General features: G+C 49.9%; 1 protein-coding gene across 3 annotated transcripts in view; it reads right to left on the reverse strand.

Annotated features, from left to right (window-relative positions):
- Nucleotides 1-17,500, reverse strand: part of LOC306970925 (glutamate receptor 4-like) — a 146,150-nt gene that overhangs the window by 112,933 nt on the left and 15,717 nt on the right. For all 3 annotated transcript variants that reach the window (XM_079567008.1, XM_079567007.1, XM_079567009.1), the window contains exon 2: nucleotides 8,910-9,068. In XM_079567008.1, coding sequence (XP_079423134.1) covers nucleotides 8,910-9,068 — 159 coding nt within the window. The remainder of the gene's footprint in view (nucleotides 1-8,909; nucleotides 9,069-17,500) is intronic.

Below are 17,500 nucleotides of genomic sequence, written 5' to 3' on the forward strand. Positions count from 1 at the left end.
GGGGGAGGAGAGGGGGAGATGGTGGTGGGAGATGGTGGGAGATGGGGGGAGGAGGGGGAGATGGTGGGAGATGGTGGGAGGAGGGGGAGATGGTGGGAGGAGGGGGAGATGGTGGGAGACGGTGGGAGGAGGGAGAGATGGTGGGAGGAGGGGGAGATGGTGGGAGACGGTGGGAGGAGGGAGAGATGGTGGGAGGAGGGGGAGATGGTGGGAGGAGAGGGAGGAGAGGGAGGAGGGGGAGATGGTGGGAGGAGGGGGAGATGGAGGGAGGAGGGGGAGATGGAGGGAGGAGGGGGAGATGGTGGGAGACGGTGGCCGCGCTCTGTCAGAAACACCCCGGGGCCGTGGGTAAGTGGGACACTGAGCGACAGAGAAACAACGGAGACGATGATGAAGCCGAGACTTTACAAACAGAAAAACATATGAAGATATTTTGAATAAACCTTTATTTAAAACATTGACATCACTGCGAGTCTCGGGGTTATTTACTTTATGTGGGACAGCGCTGCACATGTGTGGATCTCATGTATGTGCAGCACAGGACTGTAATAAACATGTAGTAAACGTGTAATAAACGTGTAATCGCAGATTCGGAACACGGCAAACAGAGAGTATTATAATCATATATTGTATTTTATCAGTAACGAGGACGAGAAAAAAAGTATTTGTGGAAAATGTTTCTGATTTTGATCGATAGTAAAGTTTAATCTTATTTAAAGGTGCACAAGATGTTGATATTAGTATGTATTTCAGTGACGCCTGTGTGGTTAGCGTGACGTCTGTCCTTAAACACGTCACACATGATCAGGAGACTCTAAAATATTTAGGTTTTATTGATCAGACGCTGACCTGGAGCCGCAGTGAATCCGCCCTTCAGGACAGAGTCTGCTGTTGTTGCTGAAGAAGCTGCCTGGAACATCACGTGTGAACCTTCACCGCAGACCCTGAACACGCCACTGTCACGTATGTTTCCTTCAGGCAGAAGAGTCGGGGACGGATCTAAACACGGCCTCTTTAACCTCTTTCCACCCGCCAAAACCAAACGCATTCTCTCCTCTTTGCTATTGTCGTCACTTTTTATTTCCCTTATGTGTTTTTGTCACTAATATATGGCACTTTTGCTGCATGTTTGTGTTTTTTTTTTTGCTGGATTTTTGACATTTTTTGTCAGTTTACATCCTCATTTTCTTCTCGTTTTTTGTCGCTGTTTTGAAGAAGCTTTTAGATTGGGAGACGTTGGAGAAAACATGTTCAGGTGGTATTAGGGTTGGGCGATGTTCCCTTAAGGGCAAAACTCAATTTTTTCAGTTTTCAGGTTTTGGGCCAAATCTGTCTCTGAACATACAAACTTTCACCCGGAAACAGAAAACATGTCTAATCTTCACAATAACATGTTTAAATATTGCGCTGATTCAATGTTCCCCCATAGACTTATATGGGAGAACGCAATTTCAAGAGTCTTTTTCTCCAAACACATGTTTCTGTCATTGTGGCGACACTATGTCCACGTCAGTCGGACCTAAAGACTTCACATTTTCCAGCCTTGGACTCAACAATATTTGGAAGATTTTTTCAGAGGGATTTTTTATTATTTAATCCCTTAAGCCCCATTTATTGAGTTTTGAATGTCAAAAAATAAGGTGAAAATTAAATTTTTACAAAATTTTCCACTAAAAAACAGCTTATTTTAAAACTAAACAAGAAATCCTGAATCCGCTCAGAGAAAGTCTTGGAAACTCATTCATCAATAAAATGAAACCATAAATTTGAATGTAGCTCTGTCCGTTATTCAGATTTCGTCGCCGAAAAGATGGGAAATTTGGGGCATTTTTAGGCATAAAACACCTTGTTCTTCTATGAAAAGATAAAATGACAGAAAACTTGCCATGGATTTTTTTCTCACATTCATGCCACTGATCGACAGCAACAGTTTCAAATTGAAATCTGTAAATATACATTTTTTCCCTCTTCACCTGCAGTGTCTCGCCTTAATTGGCCGTTGACGATGTTTACAGTGAACCATCGTCCATTTCTCCTTATAAGCATTTTTTAAAGACATCTACATAGCCTATATATATGCTGCATATTACTGTGTATGTTAGGAAAATGTGAGATTGCAGATAAATGGATCTAAACTAAACATGATCTGAACAGAGTCACGGAACGACTTTTGCAACAGAAATGTGTTAAAACTCGTGCGTAAAGTCTGAGAGGAGAACGACTCATTCAGAGCGTGAACTCCAAGACTCTTCTCACACTAATACAAATGTAAATCAGAGCTTATTATTTGCATTTGCTCAGTTTTAATGTAATGTTTAACAAACAGTGGGTGAACGGGACAATATTTACACGTTTGCGTCTTAGCTACGTTTTTGAAGCCGCTCCACGCGCCGCCCGGTCCGTGAGCTCTAACCTCGTAACTCCTGCACCGCCTCTTTCTCTCCTCTCTCAGTTCTTCGTGAGAATAATCCGTGCGCTCATCTAGCTCCGATGTGAGCGCCATCTCGTCATTTTAAGTAAGGGATAATGTATAGGGCGCTGGTCATTATCGGGAAAATAAGCACCGACAGGGCGAATCGGCCATTTCCAACTGAACACACACAACATAAACTTCATACACTTTTCTGAAGGTCGAAAGGTTTATTTAATGACTTCCGCGACAAATAGTTCCCAAAAGTTTGCGCGTTGCTCGGCAACGTTTGGCTAGGCTAGAAGCAGCAAGGCTAGCAGCTAGCCTAGCTACTTAGCTGAAGGTGCAGTTGGAGGAGGTGGTGAATCTCTGGGTAAGTTGAAAGTCAGACTCACGATTCCCCGACTTCTCTCTCAGTGACGGGACAGATAGTGTCGCTGCTACGTACGTGTGGAGTGATATGAAAACACCAACTCAGAGGAACTTTATCAGAAAATAATGACCGGGAGAACATTAGGAAATCCCATTCAAATCAACGGAGCTTCTGCTTACGCTGTGAAGAGCCGTGTGATAAAACGGTTTAAGTTTCCGTACAAAGCAAAGCAAAACCACGCACTGTTAAACTCTGAGCTGCAGAGAGAGAGAGAGAGAGAGAGAGAGAGAGAGAGAGAGAGAGAGAGAGAGAGAGAGAGAGAGAGAGAGAGAGAGAGAGAGAGAGCCCCGTGCATCAGAAACAGAGCAGCATGTATGTTAGTTACATCCATGATTTAATTTACAGAGCAATCCCTGCACAGTTTGTAGGTTTACAAGGCCCACAGACCAGTGTGTGTTTCTGACAGGAGGGGGCGTGGCATCACGATGGAGGCTCTACATCGTGATGTTTATATTGTTTTTGAAAATGATCTAAACGTTCCTGACGGCCTGAGGAAACTCCAGGATCAAATGTTTTCAGGTTTCTCTGCTGATTGAAGCGTATCCATGGTGACGTAAACACTCCATTCAGAAAACCTTTAATGAAAGTGTTCCTGGAGCCTCAGGAGCCCCTGGGCCCTAAAGCCCCCCCCCCCCCACAGGTCACTGAAAGGTCACAGAGCCTTTTACAGCAGTCGATCCTGACCTTTACAGTATCACAGTCACAGCGGTGCAGGAGCTCTGTAGTAAAGTACTAGTACAGTAGTAGTAAAGTACTAGTATAGTAGTAGTATCAGAGAGTATAAAGCCAGTGTCAGCCTGAGGGGCGGGGCATCGATCTCCGTCTCCCGCCCCCCCCCTCGGCGTTCGCGCTCATTGATTGGTCAGTCGATGCAGACGCACTTCCTGTTCCAGCAGCAGCAGAACCGCCGCCTCCTCAGCCTCTCCACACCGTGTCCTTCACTGAACGGCTTCACCCAAATCCAAACTCTTACTGACAGAGCTTTCAAATGAGGTGTTACTGTGAACTCCTGTCAGGAAGCTTTAGATTTGGGTAAAGCTGAACCTCCTGCAGCCCTGTGTTATTCTGGGCAGGACAGATGGTCACTGTGAGGAGGAAGAGGAGGAAGAGGAGGAAGAGGAGGAGGAAGAGGAGGAGGAAGAGGAGGATCTAAATCTAGAGTTTCTGTCCTGAAGTCTGGATGTTCCCGGAGCGTGTCATTTTTTTTTCTGGATTTTTGTCACTTTTTTCTGGATTTTTGTCATTTTTTTCTGGATTTGTGTCTTTTTTTTCTGGATTTGTGTCATTTTTTTCTGGATTTGTGTCTTTTTTTTCTGGATTTTTGTCTTTTTTTTGCTGGATTTTTGTCACTTTTTTCTGGATTTTTGTCTTTTTTTTCTGGATTTTTGTCTTTTTTTTGCTGGATTTTTGTCACTTTTTTCAAGTTACAAGTTTAATGGTTTTGTAAAGCCCAATATCACAACAGAAGTCGCCTCAAAGGGCTGCAACAAACATCAAGGCAATAAAACACAGCAACAAATATGACAATTAAAAGTTCAGGCAAATATAATGTCCAAAGGTAGCGACGAGCGGCGAGGGCGTCCCCCGTCCTTAGACTCTCCAGCAGACTCTTTTTTGTCACTTTTTTTACTGGATTACTGTCCTAAGATCTAAATCTAAAAGATCTAAATCTAGAGTTTCTGTCCTGAAGTCTGGATGTTCCCGGAGCGTGAACCCCCTCGGCCCAGGTCGCCTATGCCCAGGAGTCCCGGCTCTCTGTGGTCAAACACATCTGCCCTCAGGTTGTTCTCACACACTCAGCTCCACAACCTCATCCTCCTGGACCTCACCTCAGCCTCTCATCCTCCTGGACCTCTCCTCAGCATCCTCCTCCTCCTGGACCTGACCTCAGCCTCTCATCCTCCTGGACCTCACCTCAGCCTCCTCATCCTCCTGGCGTCAGTCCTCCCTCTCAAACCGGTAACAGTTCATCCACACCCACAGCTGCTCCTCCTCCACCGCCCCCCCCTATCTCAGGGTGTTCCCCAAGGTTCAGTGCTCGGTCCTCTCCTCTTCATCCTCTGCATCCTCCCACATGCGGGTCCACATCTCCACTACATCCATAAACTCCAGCGTCCACCCCCCCCCTCACCCGCTGCCTGAGGGACACCAACCCCTGGAGGAAACAGTCTCAAACTAAACATCATCCAAACCCCTCAATGACCTCCACCTCCCCCTGTCCTTCAGAACCTCCCCGTCCCTCAACAGGTCAAGGTCCTCCTTTGAAGACCTCACCGACCTCCTCCTCCACCACCACACTCCATCTCCATCCCTGCGGAGACGAGGAGCGACTGCGGAGACGAGGAGCGACTGCGGAGACGAGGAGCGACTGAAGCGCCTCAGAGGAGCGTCAGAAGCGCCTCAGAGGAGCGACTGAAGCGCCTCAGAGGAGCGCAGTCCGGTGTTTGTTTGTTTTATTGTGGAGTTTCTCTGTGTCTGTGTTTCAGCCTCAGGGCCGGGTTATAAAAGCTGCACATGCGGAGCTTAATGGCTACATGGTGTTAAAGAGAGAGGGGGGGAGAGGGGGGGGGACGGGGGGGAGAGAGAGAGAGGGGAGGGGGGGGGGGAGAGGGGGAGAGAGAGAGGAGAGGAGAGAGAAAGTACAGTAGAAGGGCAGAGGAGTAGACAGACGAGAAGGGGAATGGGGAGAGAGAGAAGAGAGAGGACATGGGGAGGGGGGAGAGAGTAGGAGGGAGGGGGGAGAGAGTAAGAGGGGGGGGGGGAGGGAGTCAGAGCGAACACAGTCCGGTTCACTCTGTAATTTTGCCAAAAGCAAAACTGAAATATAATCATCTCTAATCATCAGAAAAAAAGAGGCTCCAGAATCACACATGGGGAGGAAAAAAACTAGTTTGGAGGAAAATTTCCATTTGGTCCAATGAAGAAAGTCAATAAACCCGTGTCATGTGTTTGATGGCGTTACCGTAGCGACGACCAGAACCCCCCCCTGAGGAAGTCCCTCGGATCCGAACCTCAGGACGGATCAATGTTTCTCCAAAGTCGTGTTTAAGTCGGGGAAGCAGACGGAGAAACAAAAACAAGAGTGTGGACGTAAACATCAGCTGGTGAGGGTGTGAGCGGGGGAGGGGGGTGTGAGCGGGGGAGGGGGGGGGCGTGGGGGGGGGGGGGCGCAGCTAAAGTGCGAACTCGTGACGGAGCCGCTGCACAAACAAACGCAGGAGAAACTATCACAGGTTTACTTCAGCTCAAACAGACACAAGGGGGCGCCATTACAATGATCTGCTATGGTCTGAACTACAGTGAGGTCACAGTGAGGTCACAGTGAGGTCACGGTGAGGTCACAGTGAGGTCACGGTGAGGTCACATCAGCTCAGCGCCCGACCTTAGGCATCACTCACTCACATCAGAGCGGGACTGCATTACCCAGGATGCACTGCGGCACCAGAACCTTTACAGACCAGAGTCGCCTGGACCGGGTTGTCAGACCTGGAGCTGCTGGTGAGGGGGGGGGTTTGGAGCAGGGACCAGTACCAGCGGCAGGATTATGGGGGCACTGAGAACGCGCCGCCCCCCCCCCCCCTCATCTTAAATCCGTCACATGACCTCACAGTCACATGACCTCAGCAGTTATTAAACAGTTATTACCAAACACGCATCGGTAAAAACACGTGTGACATCACGGATCACATGACCATCCTTCATGAACGTTTCCTCAGAGCCACAAACAGAACCAGGATAAACACGCGTGTCAAAGCTCAGGTCAAAGGTCACAGGTGCCCATTAAAGCCAGACTCAACCGGCTTCAGAGACGGCGACCACGTGGGCCCGGTGGTCATGTGACTCACAGGTGTGTGTTTAGTGTTAGTGTGGCGTGGTCAGTGTGGTGGTCATGTGGTCATGTGGTCATGTGGTCATGTGGTCATGTGATGGTCATGTGGTCATGTGGTGGTCATGTGGTCATGTGGTCATGTGGTGGTCATGTGGTCATGTGGTGGTCATGTGGTCATGTGGTCATGTGGTGGTCATGTGGTCATGTGGTCATGTGGTCATGTGGTCATGTGGTCACTGGTCATGTGGTGGTCATGTGGTCATGTGGTCATGTGATGGTCATGTGGTCATGTGGTGGTCATGTGGTCATGTGGTCATGTGGTGGTCATGTGGTCATGTGGTCATGTGGTCATGTGGTCATGTGGTCATGTGGTGGTCATGTGGTCATGTGGTCATGTGGTCATGTGGTGGTCATGTGGTCATGTGGTCATGTGGTGGTCATGTGGTCATGTGGTCATGTGGTGGTCATGTGGTCATGTGGTCATGTGGTCATGTGGTCATGTGGTGGTCATGTGGTCATGTGGTCATGTGGTCATGTGGTGGTCATGTGGTCATGTGGTCATGTGGTCATGTGGTGGTCATGTGGTCATGTGGTCATGTGGTCATGTGGTGGTCATGTGGTCATGTGGTCATGTGGTGGTCATGTGGTCATGTGGTCATGTGGTGGTCATGTGGTCATGTGGTCATGTGGTGGTCATGTGGTCATGTGGTCATGTGGTGGTCATGTGGTCATGTGGTCATGTGGTCATGTGGTCATGTGGTCATGTGGTCATGTGGTGGTCATGTGGTCATGTGGTGGTCATGTGGTCATGTGGTCATGTGGTGGTCATGTGGTCATGTGGTCATGTGGTGGTCATGTGGTCATGTGGTCATGTGGTCATGTGGTGGTCATGTGGTCATGTGGTCATGTGGTGGTCATGTGGTCATGTGGTCATGTGGTGGTCATGTGGTGGTCATGTGGTGGTCATGTGGTCATGTGGTCATGTGGTCATGTGGTCATGTGGTCATGTGGTCATGTGGTGGTCATGTGGTCATGTGGTCATGTGGTGGTCATGTGGTCATGTGGTCATGTGGTCATGTGGTGGTCATGTGGTGGTCATGTGGTCATGTGGTCATGTGGTCATGTGGTCATGTGGTGGTCATGTGGTCATGTGGTCATGTGGTCATGTGGTCATGTGGTGGTCATGTGGTCATGTGGTCATGTGGTCATGTGGTCATGTGGTCATGTGGTCATGTGGTCATGTGGTGGTCATGTGGTCATGTGGTCATGTGGTGGTCATGTGGTCATGTGGTCATGTGGTCATGTGGTGGTCATGTGGTCATGTGGTCATGTGGTGGTCATGTGGTCATGTGGTCATGTGGTCATGTGGTGGTCATGTGGTCATGTGGTCATGTGGTGGTCATGTGGTCATGTGGTCATGTGGTCATGTGGTCATGTGGTGGTCATGTGGTCATGTGGTCATGTGGTGGTCATGTGGTCATGTGGTCATGTGGTCATGTGGTGGTCATGTGGTCATGTGGTCATGTGGTGGTCATGTGGTCATGTGGTCATGTGGTGGTCATGTGGTGGTCATGTGGTGGTCATGTGGTCATGTGGTCATGTGGTCATGTGGTCATGTGGTCATGTGGTCATGTGGTGGTCATGTGGTCATGTGGTCATGTGGTGGTCATGTGGTCATGTGGTCATGTGGTCATGTGGTGGTCATGTGGTGGTCATGTGGTCATGTGGTCATGTGGTCATGTGGTCATGTGGTGGTCATGTGGTCATGTGGTCATGTGGTCATGTGGTCATGTGGTCATGTGGTGGTCATGTGGTCATGTGGTCATGTGATGGTCATGTGGTCATGTGGTGGTCATGTGGTCATGTGGTCATGTGGTGGTCATGTGGTCATGTGGTCATGTGGTCATGTGGTCATGTGGTGGTCATGTGGTCATGTGGTCATGTGGTCATGTGGTCATGTGGTCATGTGGTCATGTGGTCATGTGGTCATGTGGTCACTGGTCATGTGGTCATGTGGTCATGTGGTGGTCATGTGGTCATGTGGTCATGTGGTCATGTGGTCATGTGGTCATGTGGTCATGTGGTCACTGGTCATGTGGTCATGTGGTGGTCATGTGGTCATGTGGTCATGTGGTCACTGGTCATGTGGTCATGTGGTGGTCATGTGGTCATGTGGTCATGTGGTCATGTGGTCATGTGGTCATGTGGTCATGTGGTCATGTGGTCATGTGACTCACAGGCGTTGGTGACGGCGAAGCTGTTGGCCGTCTCGATGTTGTCCACGTGAGGTACGAGGTTAAACGGCGCCTCAGAGGCGTTTGGACTCGTGTTGTGGAGGAAGATGGCGAGTCTGAAGGCCGTGTACTCCTGATCCGTGTTCCTGATGAAGAGGCCTCCTGCGGAGTACAAGTACACGTCACAAATACTACTACTGCTACAGATAAACAGGCCTCCTGCGGAGTACAAGTACACGTCACAAATACTACTACTACTACAGATAAACAGGCCTCATAAGTAGTACAAGTACACAAGGTTCAAGGTTGGACTTGATCACTGTCCTGAAGGACATGGTTGTGCTGCAGGAGTCACACTTTTTAAAGGAATAGGCCAGTGTTTTTACATACTGAGATATGTTCTTACCTAACCTTAGTGGAGTTAATATATCCCCGTCTGGTCTTTGTCCGTGCGCTCACACATACGCAGCCTCTCCCACATGTCATATAGCTCCAAAAAAGCTCACGATAGAAGCTACCAAGCTCTTCCACGTGTTCCCTATTTAAATAAAGTTACGTCAAGTGTTTTCATGCGAAGTATATTTACACAGAAATGTAACATGTGGATTTTATAAGCAGATAAAAAGGGGGACTATATTGTGAGGCGTAATGATACAGGAGTAAAACGTCCGCGCAGTAACTCCTAAAGGTTATTGACGGAAGTGAGCGGGGAAGTCTTTAGGAGTTACTGCGCGGACGTTTTTTGCTTTGTAGCTTCTATCGTGAGCTTTTTTGGAGCTATGTGACATGTGGGAGAGGCTGCGTATGTGTGAGCGCACGGACAATGACCAGACGGGGATATATTAACTCCACTAAGGTTAGGTAAGAACATATCTCAGTATGTAAAAACGGTGGCCTGTTCCTTTAAAGCAAAAACAAAAACTCAGTGAGACGATTGTGTTTGGGACAAAGATACTCCAGTCTCAGCATCATCAGCTCTGGAGCGGAGAGACCTTCAGCAGAAGATCAAAGCTGAGAGACCTTCAGCAGAAGATCAGATAAAGCCTCATCTGCAGCAGCTTCACTGAGCAACATATGATCATGTACCTTCTCAACAGCCTCTGGAGTAAAAGAGGCCCCGACACAACAGCCTCTGGAATAAAAGAGGCCCCGACACAACAGCCTCTGGAGTAAAAGAGGACCTGACCCGACACAACAGCCTCTGGAATAAAAGAGGTCCTGACCCGACACAACAGCCTCTGGAATAAAAGAGGTCCTGACCCGACACAACAGCCTCTGGAATAAAAGAGGCCCTGACCCGACACAACAGCCTCTGGAATAAAAGAGGTCCTGACCCGACACAACAGCCTCTGGAGTAAAAGAGGACCCGACACAACAGCCTCTGGAGTAAAAGAGGACCCGACACAACAGCCTCTGGAGTAAAAGAGGACCCGACACAACAGCCTCTGGAATAAAAGAGGTCCTGACCCGACACAACAGCCTCTGGAATAAAAGAGGCCCCGACACAACAGCCTCTGGAATAAAAGAGGCCCTGACCCGACACAACAGCCTCTGGAGTAAAAGAGGTCCTGACCCGACACAACAGCCTCTGGAATAAAAGAGACCCTGACCCGACACAACAGCCTCTGGAATAAAAGAGGCCCTGACCCGACACAACAGCCTCTGGAGTAAAAGAGGTCCTGACCCGACACAACAGCCTCTGGAATAAAAGAGGTCCTGACCCGACACAACAGCCTCTGGAATAAAAGAGGTCCTGACCCGACACAACAGCCTCTGGAGTAAAAGAGGCCCTGACCCGACGCAACAGCCTCTGGAATAAAAGAGGCCCCGACACAACAGCCTCTGGAATAAAAGAGGTCCTGACCCGACGCAACAGCCTCTGGAATAAAAGAGGCCCCGACACAACAGCCTCTGGAGTAAAAGAGGTCCTGACCCGACACAACAGCCTCTGGAATAAAAGAGGCCCTGACCCGACACAACAGCCTGGAGTAAAAGAGGTCCTGACCCGACACAACAGCCTGTGGAATAAAAGAGGTCCTGACCCGACACAACAGCCTCTGGAGTAAAAGAGGTCCTGACCCGACACAACAGCCTCTGGAGTAAAAGAGGTCCTGACCCGACACAACAGCCTCTGGGATAAAAGAGGCCCTGACCCGACACAACAGCCTCTGGAATAAAAGAGGCCCCGACACAACAGCCTCTGGAGTAAAAGAGGTCCTGACCCGACACAACAGCCTCTGGAATAAAAGAGGTCCTGACCCGACACAACAGCCTCTGGAATAAAAGAGGTCCTGACCCGACACAACAGCCTCTGGGATAAAAGAGGCCCTGACCCGACACAACAGCCTCTGGAATAAAAGAGGCCCCGACACAACAGCCTCTGGAGTAAAAGAGGTCCTGACCCGACACAACAGCCTCTGGAATAAAAGAGGCCCTGACCCGACACAACAGCCTCTGGAATAAAAGAGGCCCCGACACAACAGCCTCTGGAATAAAAGAGGCCCTGACCCGACACAACAGCCTCTGGAGTAAAAGAGGCCCCGACACAACAGCCTCTGGAATAAAAGAGGCCCTGACCCGACACAACAGCCTCTGGAGTAAAAGAGGCCCCGACACAACAGCCTCTGGAATAAAAGAGGCCCTGACCCGACACAACAGCCTCTGGAGTAAAAGAGGCCCCGACACAACAGCCTCTGGAATAAAAGAGGACCCGACACAACAGCCTCTGGAATAAAAGAGGCCCTGACCCGACACAACAGCCTGGAGTAAAAGAGGCCCTGACCCGACACAACAGCCTCTGGAATAAAAGAGGCCCCGACACAACAGCCTCTGGAATAAAAGAGGACCCGACACAACAGCCTCTGGAATAAAAGAGGCCCTGACCCGACACAACAGCCTGGAGTAAAAGAGGTCCTGACCCGACACAACAGCCTGGAATAAAAGAGGCCCTGACCCGACACAACAGCCTCTGGAGTAAAAGAGGTCCTGACCCGACACAACAGCCTCTGGAATAAAAGAGGCCCTGACCCGACACAACAGCCTCTGGAGTAAAAGAGGTCCTGACCCGACACAACAGCCTCTGGAATAAAAGAGGTCCTGACCCGACACAACAGCCTCTGGAGTAAAAGAGGTCCTGACCCGACACAACAGCCTCTGGAGTAAAAGAGGTCCTGACCCGACACAACAGCCTCTGGAATAAAAGAGGCCCCGACACAACAGCCTCTGGAATAAAAGAGGTCCTGACCCGACACAACAGCCTCTGGAATAAAAGAGGTCCTGACCCGACACAACAGCCTCTGGAGTAAAAGAGGCCCTGACCCGACACAACAGCCTCTGGAATAAAAGAGGCCCCGACACAACAGCCTCTGGAGTAAAAGAGGTCCTGACCCGACACAACAGCCTCTGGAATAAAAGAGGCCCCGACACAACAGCCTCTGGAGTAAAAGAGGTCCTGACCCGACACAACAGCCTCTGGAATAAAAGAGGCCCTGACCCGACACAACAGCCTGGAGTAAAAGAGGTCCTGACCCGACACAACAGCCTCTGGAGTAAAAGAGGTCCTGACCCGACACAACAGCCTCTGGAATAAAAGAGGCCCCGACACAACAGCCTCTGGAGTAAAAGAGGTCCTGACCCGACACAACAGCCTCTGGAGTAAAAGAGGTCCTGACCCGACACAACAGCCTCTGGAATAAAAGAGGCCCCGACACAACAGCCTCTGGAGTAAAAGAGGTCCTGACCCGACACAACAGCCTCTGGAGTAAAAGAGGCCCCGACACAACAGCCTCTGGAATAAAAGAGGTCCTGACCCGACACAACAGCCTCTGGAGTAAAAGAGGCCCCGACACAACAGCCTCTGGAATAAAAGAGGTCCTGACCCGACACAACAGCCTCTGGAATAAAAGAGGCCCCGACACAACAGCCTCTGGAGTAAAAGAGGCCCCGACACAACAGCCTCTGGAGTAAAAGAGGCCCCGACACAACAGCCTCTGGAATAAAAGAGGCCCCGACACAACAGCCTCTGGAGTAAAAGAGGTCCTGACCCGACACAACAGCCTCTGGAATAAAAGAGGTCCTGACCCGACACAACAGCCTCTGGAATAAAAGAGGTCCTGACCCGACACAACAGCCTCTGGAATAAAAGAGGTCCTGACCCGACACAACAGCCTCTGGAGTAAAAGAGGTCCTGACCCGACACAACAGCCTCTGGAATAAAAGAGGCCCCGACACAACAGCCTCTGGAGTAAAAGAGGACCCGACACAACAGCCTCTGGAATAAAAGAGGCCCCGACACAACAGCCTCTGGAGTAAAAGAGGTCCTGACCCGACACAACAGCCTCTGGAATAAAAGAGGCCCTGACCCGACACAACAGCCTCTGGAGTAAAAGAGGACCCGACACAACAGCCTCTGGAATAAAAGAGGCCCCGACACAACAGCCTCTGGAGTAAAAGAGGACCTGACCCGACACAACAGCCTCTGGAGTAAAAGAGGTCCTGACCCGACACAACAGCCTCTGGAATAAAAGAGGCCCTGACCCGACACAACAGCCTCTGGAATAAAAGAGGCCCCGACACAACAGCCTCTGGAGTAAAAGAGGTCCTGACCCGACACAACAGCCTCTGGAGTAAAAGAGGTCCTGACCCGACACAACAGCCTCTGGAATAAAAGAGGTCCTGACCCGACACAACAGCCTCTGGAATAAAAGAGGCCCCGACACAACAGCCTCTGGAGTAAAAGAGGACCCGACACAACAGCCTCTGGAATAAAAGAGGTCCTGACCCGACACAACAGCCTGGAATAAAAGAGGCCCTGACCCGACACAACAGCCTCTGGAGTAAAAGAGGCCCTGACCCGACACAACAGCCTCTGGAATAAAAGAGGCCCCGACACAACAGCCTCTGGAGTAAAAGAGGCCCCGACACAACAGCCTCTGGAATAAAAGAGGCCCTGACCCGACACAACAGCCTCTGGAGTAAAAGAGGTCCTGACCCGACACAACAGCCTCTGGAATAAAAGAGGCCCCGACACAACAGCCTCTGGAATAAAAGAGGCCCCGACACAACAGCCTCTGGAGTAAAAGAGGTCCTGACCCGACACAACAGCCTCTGGAGTAAAAGAGGCCCTGACCCGACACAACAGCCTCTGGAGTAAAAGAGGTCCTGACCCGACACAACAGCCTCTGGAGTAAAAGAGGTCCTGACCCGACACAACAGCCTCTGGAATAAAAGAGGTCCTGACCCGACACAACAGCCTCTGGAGTAAAAGAGGCCCCGACACAACAGCCTCTGGAGTAAAAGAGGTCCTGACACAACAGCCTCTGGAATAAAAGAGGCCCCGACACAACAGCCTCTGGAGTAAAAGAGGACCCGACACAACAGCCTCTGGAATAAAAGAGGTCCTGACCCGACACAACAGCCTCTGGAGTAAAAGAGGTCCTGACCCGACACAACAGCCTCTGGAGTAAAAGAGGTCCTGACCCGACACAACAGCCTCTGGAGTAAAAGAGGCCCCGACACAACAGCCTCTGGAGTAAAAGAGGTCCTGACCCGACACAACAGCCTCTGGAGTAAAAGAGGTCCTGACCCGACACAACAGCCTGGAGTAAAAGAGGTCCTGACCCGACACAACAGCCTCTGGAATAAAAGAGGCCCCGACACAACAGCCTCTGGAGTAAAAGAGGTCCTGACCCGACACAACAGCCTCTGGAGTAAAAGAGGCCCCGACACAACAGCCTCTGGAGTAAAAGAGGCCCTGACCCGACACAACAGCCTCTGGAGTAAAAGAGGTCCTGACCCGACACAACAGCCTCTGGAGTAAAAGAGGTCCTGACCCGACACAACAGCCTCTGGAATAAAAGAGGCCCTGACCCGACACAACAGCCTCTGGAGTAAAAGAGGTCCTGACCCGACACAACAGCCTCTGGAATAAAAGAGGCCCCGACACAACAGCCTCTGGAGTAAAAGAGGCCCTGACCCGACACAACAGCCTCTGGAGTAAAAGAGGTCCTGACCCGACACAACAGCCTCTGGAATAAAAGAGGCCCTGACCCGACACAACAGCCTCTGGAATAAAAGAGGCCCCGACACAACAGCCTCTGGAATAAAAGAGGTCCTGACCCGACACAACAGCCTCTGGAATAAAAGAGGCCCCGACACAACAGCCTCTGGAGTAAAAGAGGCCCCGACACAACAGCCTCTGGAGTAAAAGAGGCCCCGACACAACAGCCTCTGGAATAAAAGAGGCCCCGACACAACAGCCTCTGGAGTAAAAGAGGACCCGACACAACAGCCTCTGGAGTAAAAGAGGCCCCGACACAACAGCCTCTGGAATAAAAGAGGCCCCGACACAACAGCCTCTGGAGTAAAAGAGGACCCGACACAACAGCCTCTGGAATAAAAGAGGCCCCGACACAACAGCCTCGGGAATAAAAGAGGCCCTGACCCGACACAACAGCCTCTGGAATAAAAGAGGCCCTGACCCGACACAACAGCCTCTGGAATAAAAGAGGCCCTGACCCGACACAACAGCCTCTGGAGTAAAAGAGGTCCTGACCCGACACAACAGCCTCTGGAGTAAAAGAGGCCCTGACCCGACACAACAGCCTCTGGAATAAAAGAGGCCCCGACACAACAGCCTCTGGAATAAAAGAGGTCCTGACCCGACACAACAGCCTCTGGAGTAAAAGAGGTCCTGACCCGACACAACAGCCTCTGGAATAAAAGAGGTCCTGACCCGACACAACAGCCTCTGGAGTAAAAGAGGTCCTGACCCGACACAACAGCCTCTGGAATAAAAGAGGCCCCGACACAACAGCCTCTGGAGTAAAAGAGGACCCGACACAACAGCCTCTGGAATAAAAGAGGCCCCGACACAACAGCCTCTGGAGTAAAAGAGGACCCGACACAACAGCCTCTGGAATAAAAGAGGCCCCGACACAACAGCCTCTGGAGTAAAAGAGGACCCGACACAACAGCCTCTGGAATAAAAGAGGCCCCGACACAACAGCCTCTGGAGTAAAAGAGGTCCTGACCCGACACAACAGCCTCTGGAATAAAAGAGGCCCCGACACAACAGCCTCTGGAATAAAAGAGGCCCCGACACAACAGCCTCTGGAGTAAAAGAGGACCCGACACAACAGCCTCTGGAATAAAAGAGGCCCCGACACAACAGCCTCTGGAGTAAAAGAGGTCCTGACCCGACACAACAGCCTCTGGAGTAAAAGAGGACCCGACACAACAGCCTCTGGAATAAAAGAGGCCCCGACACAACAGCCTCTGGAGTAAAAGAGGTCCTGACCCGACACAACAGCCTCTGGAGTAAAAGAGGCCCTGACCCGACACAACAGCCTCTGGAGTAAAAGAGGCCCCGACACAACAGCCTCTGGAGTAAAAGAGGACCCGACACAACAGCCTCTGGAGTAAAAGAGGACCCGACACAACAGCCTCTGGAGTAAAAGAGGACCCGACACAACAGCCTCTGGAATAAAAGAGGCCCCGACACAACAGCCTGGAGTAAAAGAGGACCCGACACAACAGCCTCTGGAATAAAAGAGGCCCCGACACAACAGCCTGGAGTAAAAGAGGACCCGACACAACAGCCTCTGGAATAAAAGAGGTCCTGACCCGACACAACAGCCTCTGGAGTAAAAGAGGCCCCGACACAACAGCCTCTGGAGTAAAAGAGGTCCTGACACAACAGCCTCTGGAATAAAAGAGGCCCCGACACAACAGCCTCTGGAGTAAAAGAGGACCCGACACAACAGCCTCTGGAGTAAAAGAGGTCCTGACCCGACACAACAGCCTCTGGAGTAAAAGAGGTCCTGACCCGACACAACAGCCTCTGGAATAGTCCCGAGGTTCTTGTATACGGAGACGACTTCAACCGGTTTTCCCTGGATCACAGTGTTGGTGCCACTAGGGGGCGCTGGTCTTTGACACATCGATAGACAAATGAAACTGTGATCATAAAATAATGTAGAAAATAAAATAATAAAATAAAATCATCACGAGAGGTCCGTGGGCGTCTCCATGTTTAACCTCTTAACACCCGCCTAAACCCAATGCATGCTGGCCTCTTATATAGGCCTCATTTGAAAGCTAAGACTCACGAAACTGATCTTTTTCCTCACGTTTTTGTCACTTTAGTGTGAGTTTTTGTCACTTGTTGTCACTTTTTTGTTTAATTTTTGTCACTTTTTTGTCACTTTTTTGTTGAATTTTTGTCACTTTTTTGTCACTTTTTTGTTGAATTTTTGTCACTTTTTTGTCACTTTTTTGTTGAATTTTTGTCACATTTTTGTCAAATTTTTGTCACATTTTTGTCACATTTTTGTCACATTTTGTCACATTTTTGCTGAATTTTGTCACATTTTTGTCACATTTTTGTCACATTTTTGTCACATTTTTGTCACATTTTTGTCACATTTTTGTCACATTTTTGTCACATTTTTGCTGAATTTTTGTCATATTTTTGTCACATTTTGTCACATTTTTGCTGAATTTTGTCACATTTTTGTCACATTTTGTCACATTTTTGCTGAATTTTTGTCACATTTTTGTTGCGTTTACATCCTTGTTTTCTTCTATTTTTTTGT

Source organism: Gobius niger, assembly GCF_951799975.1.
Source record: "Gobius niger genome assembly, chromosome: 11".
NCBI lineage: Eukaryota > Metazoa > Chordata > Actinopteri > Gobiiformes > Gobiidae > Gobius > Gobius niger.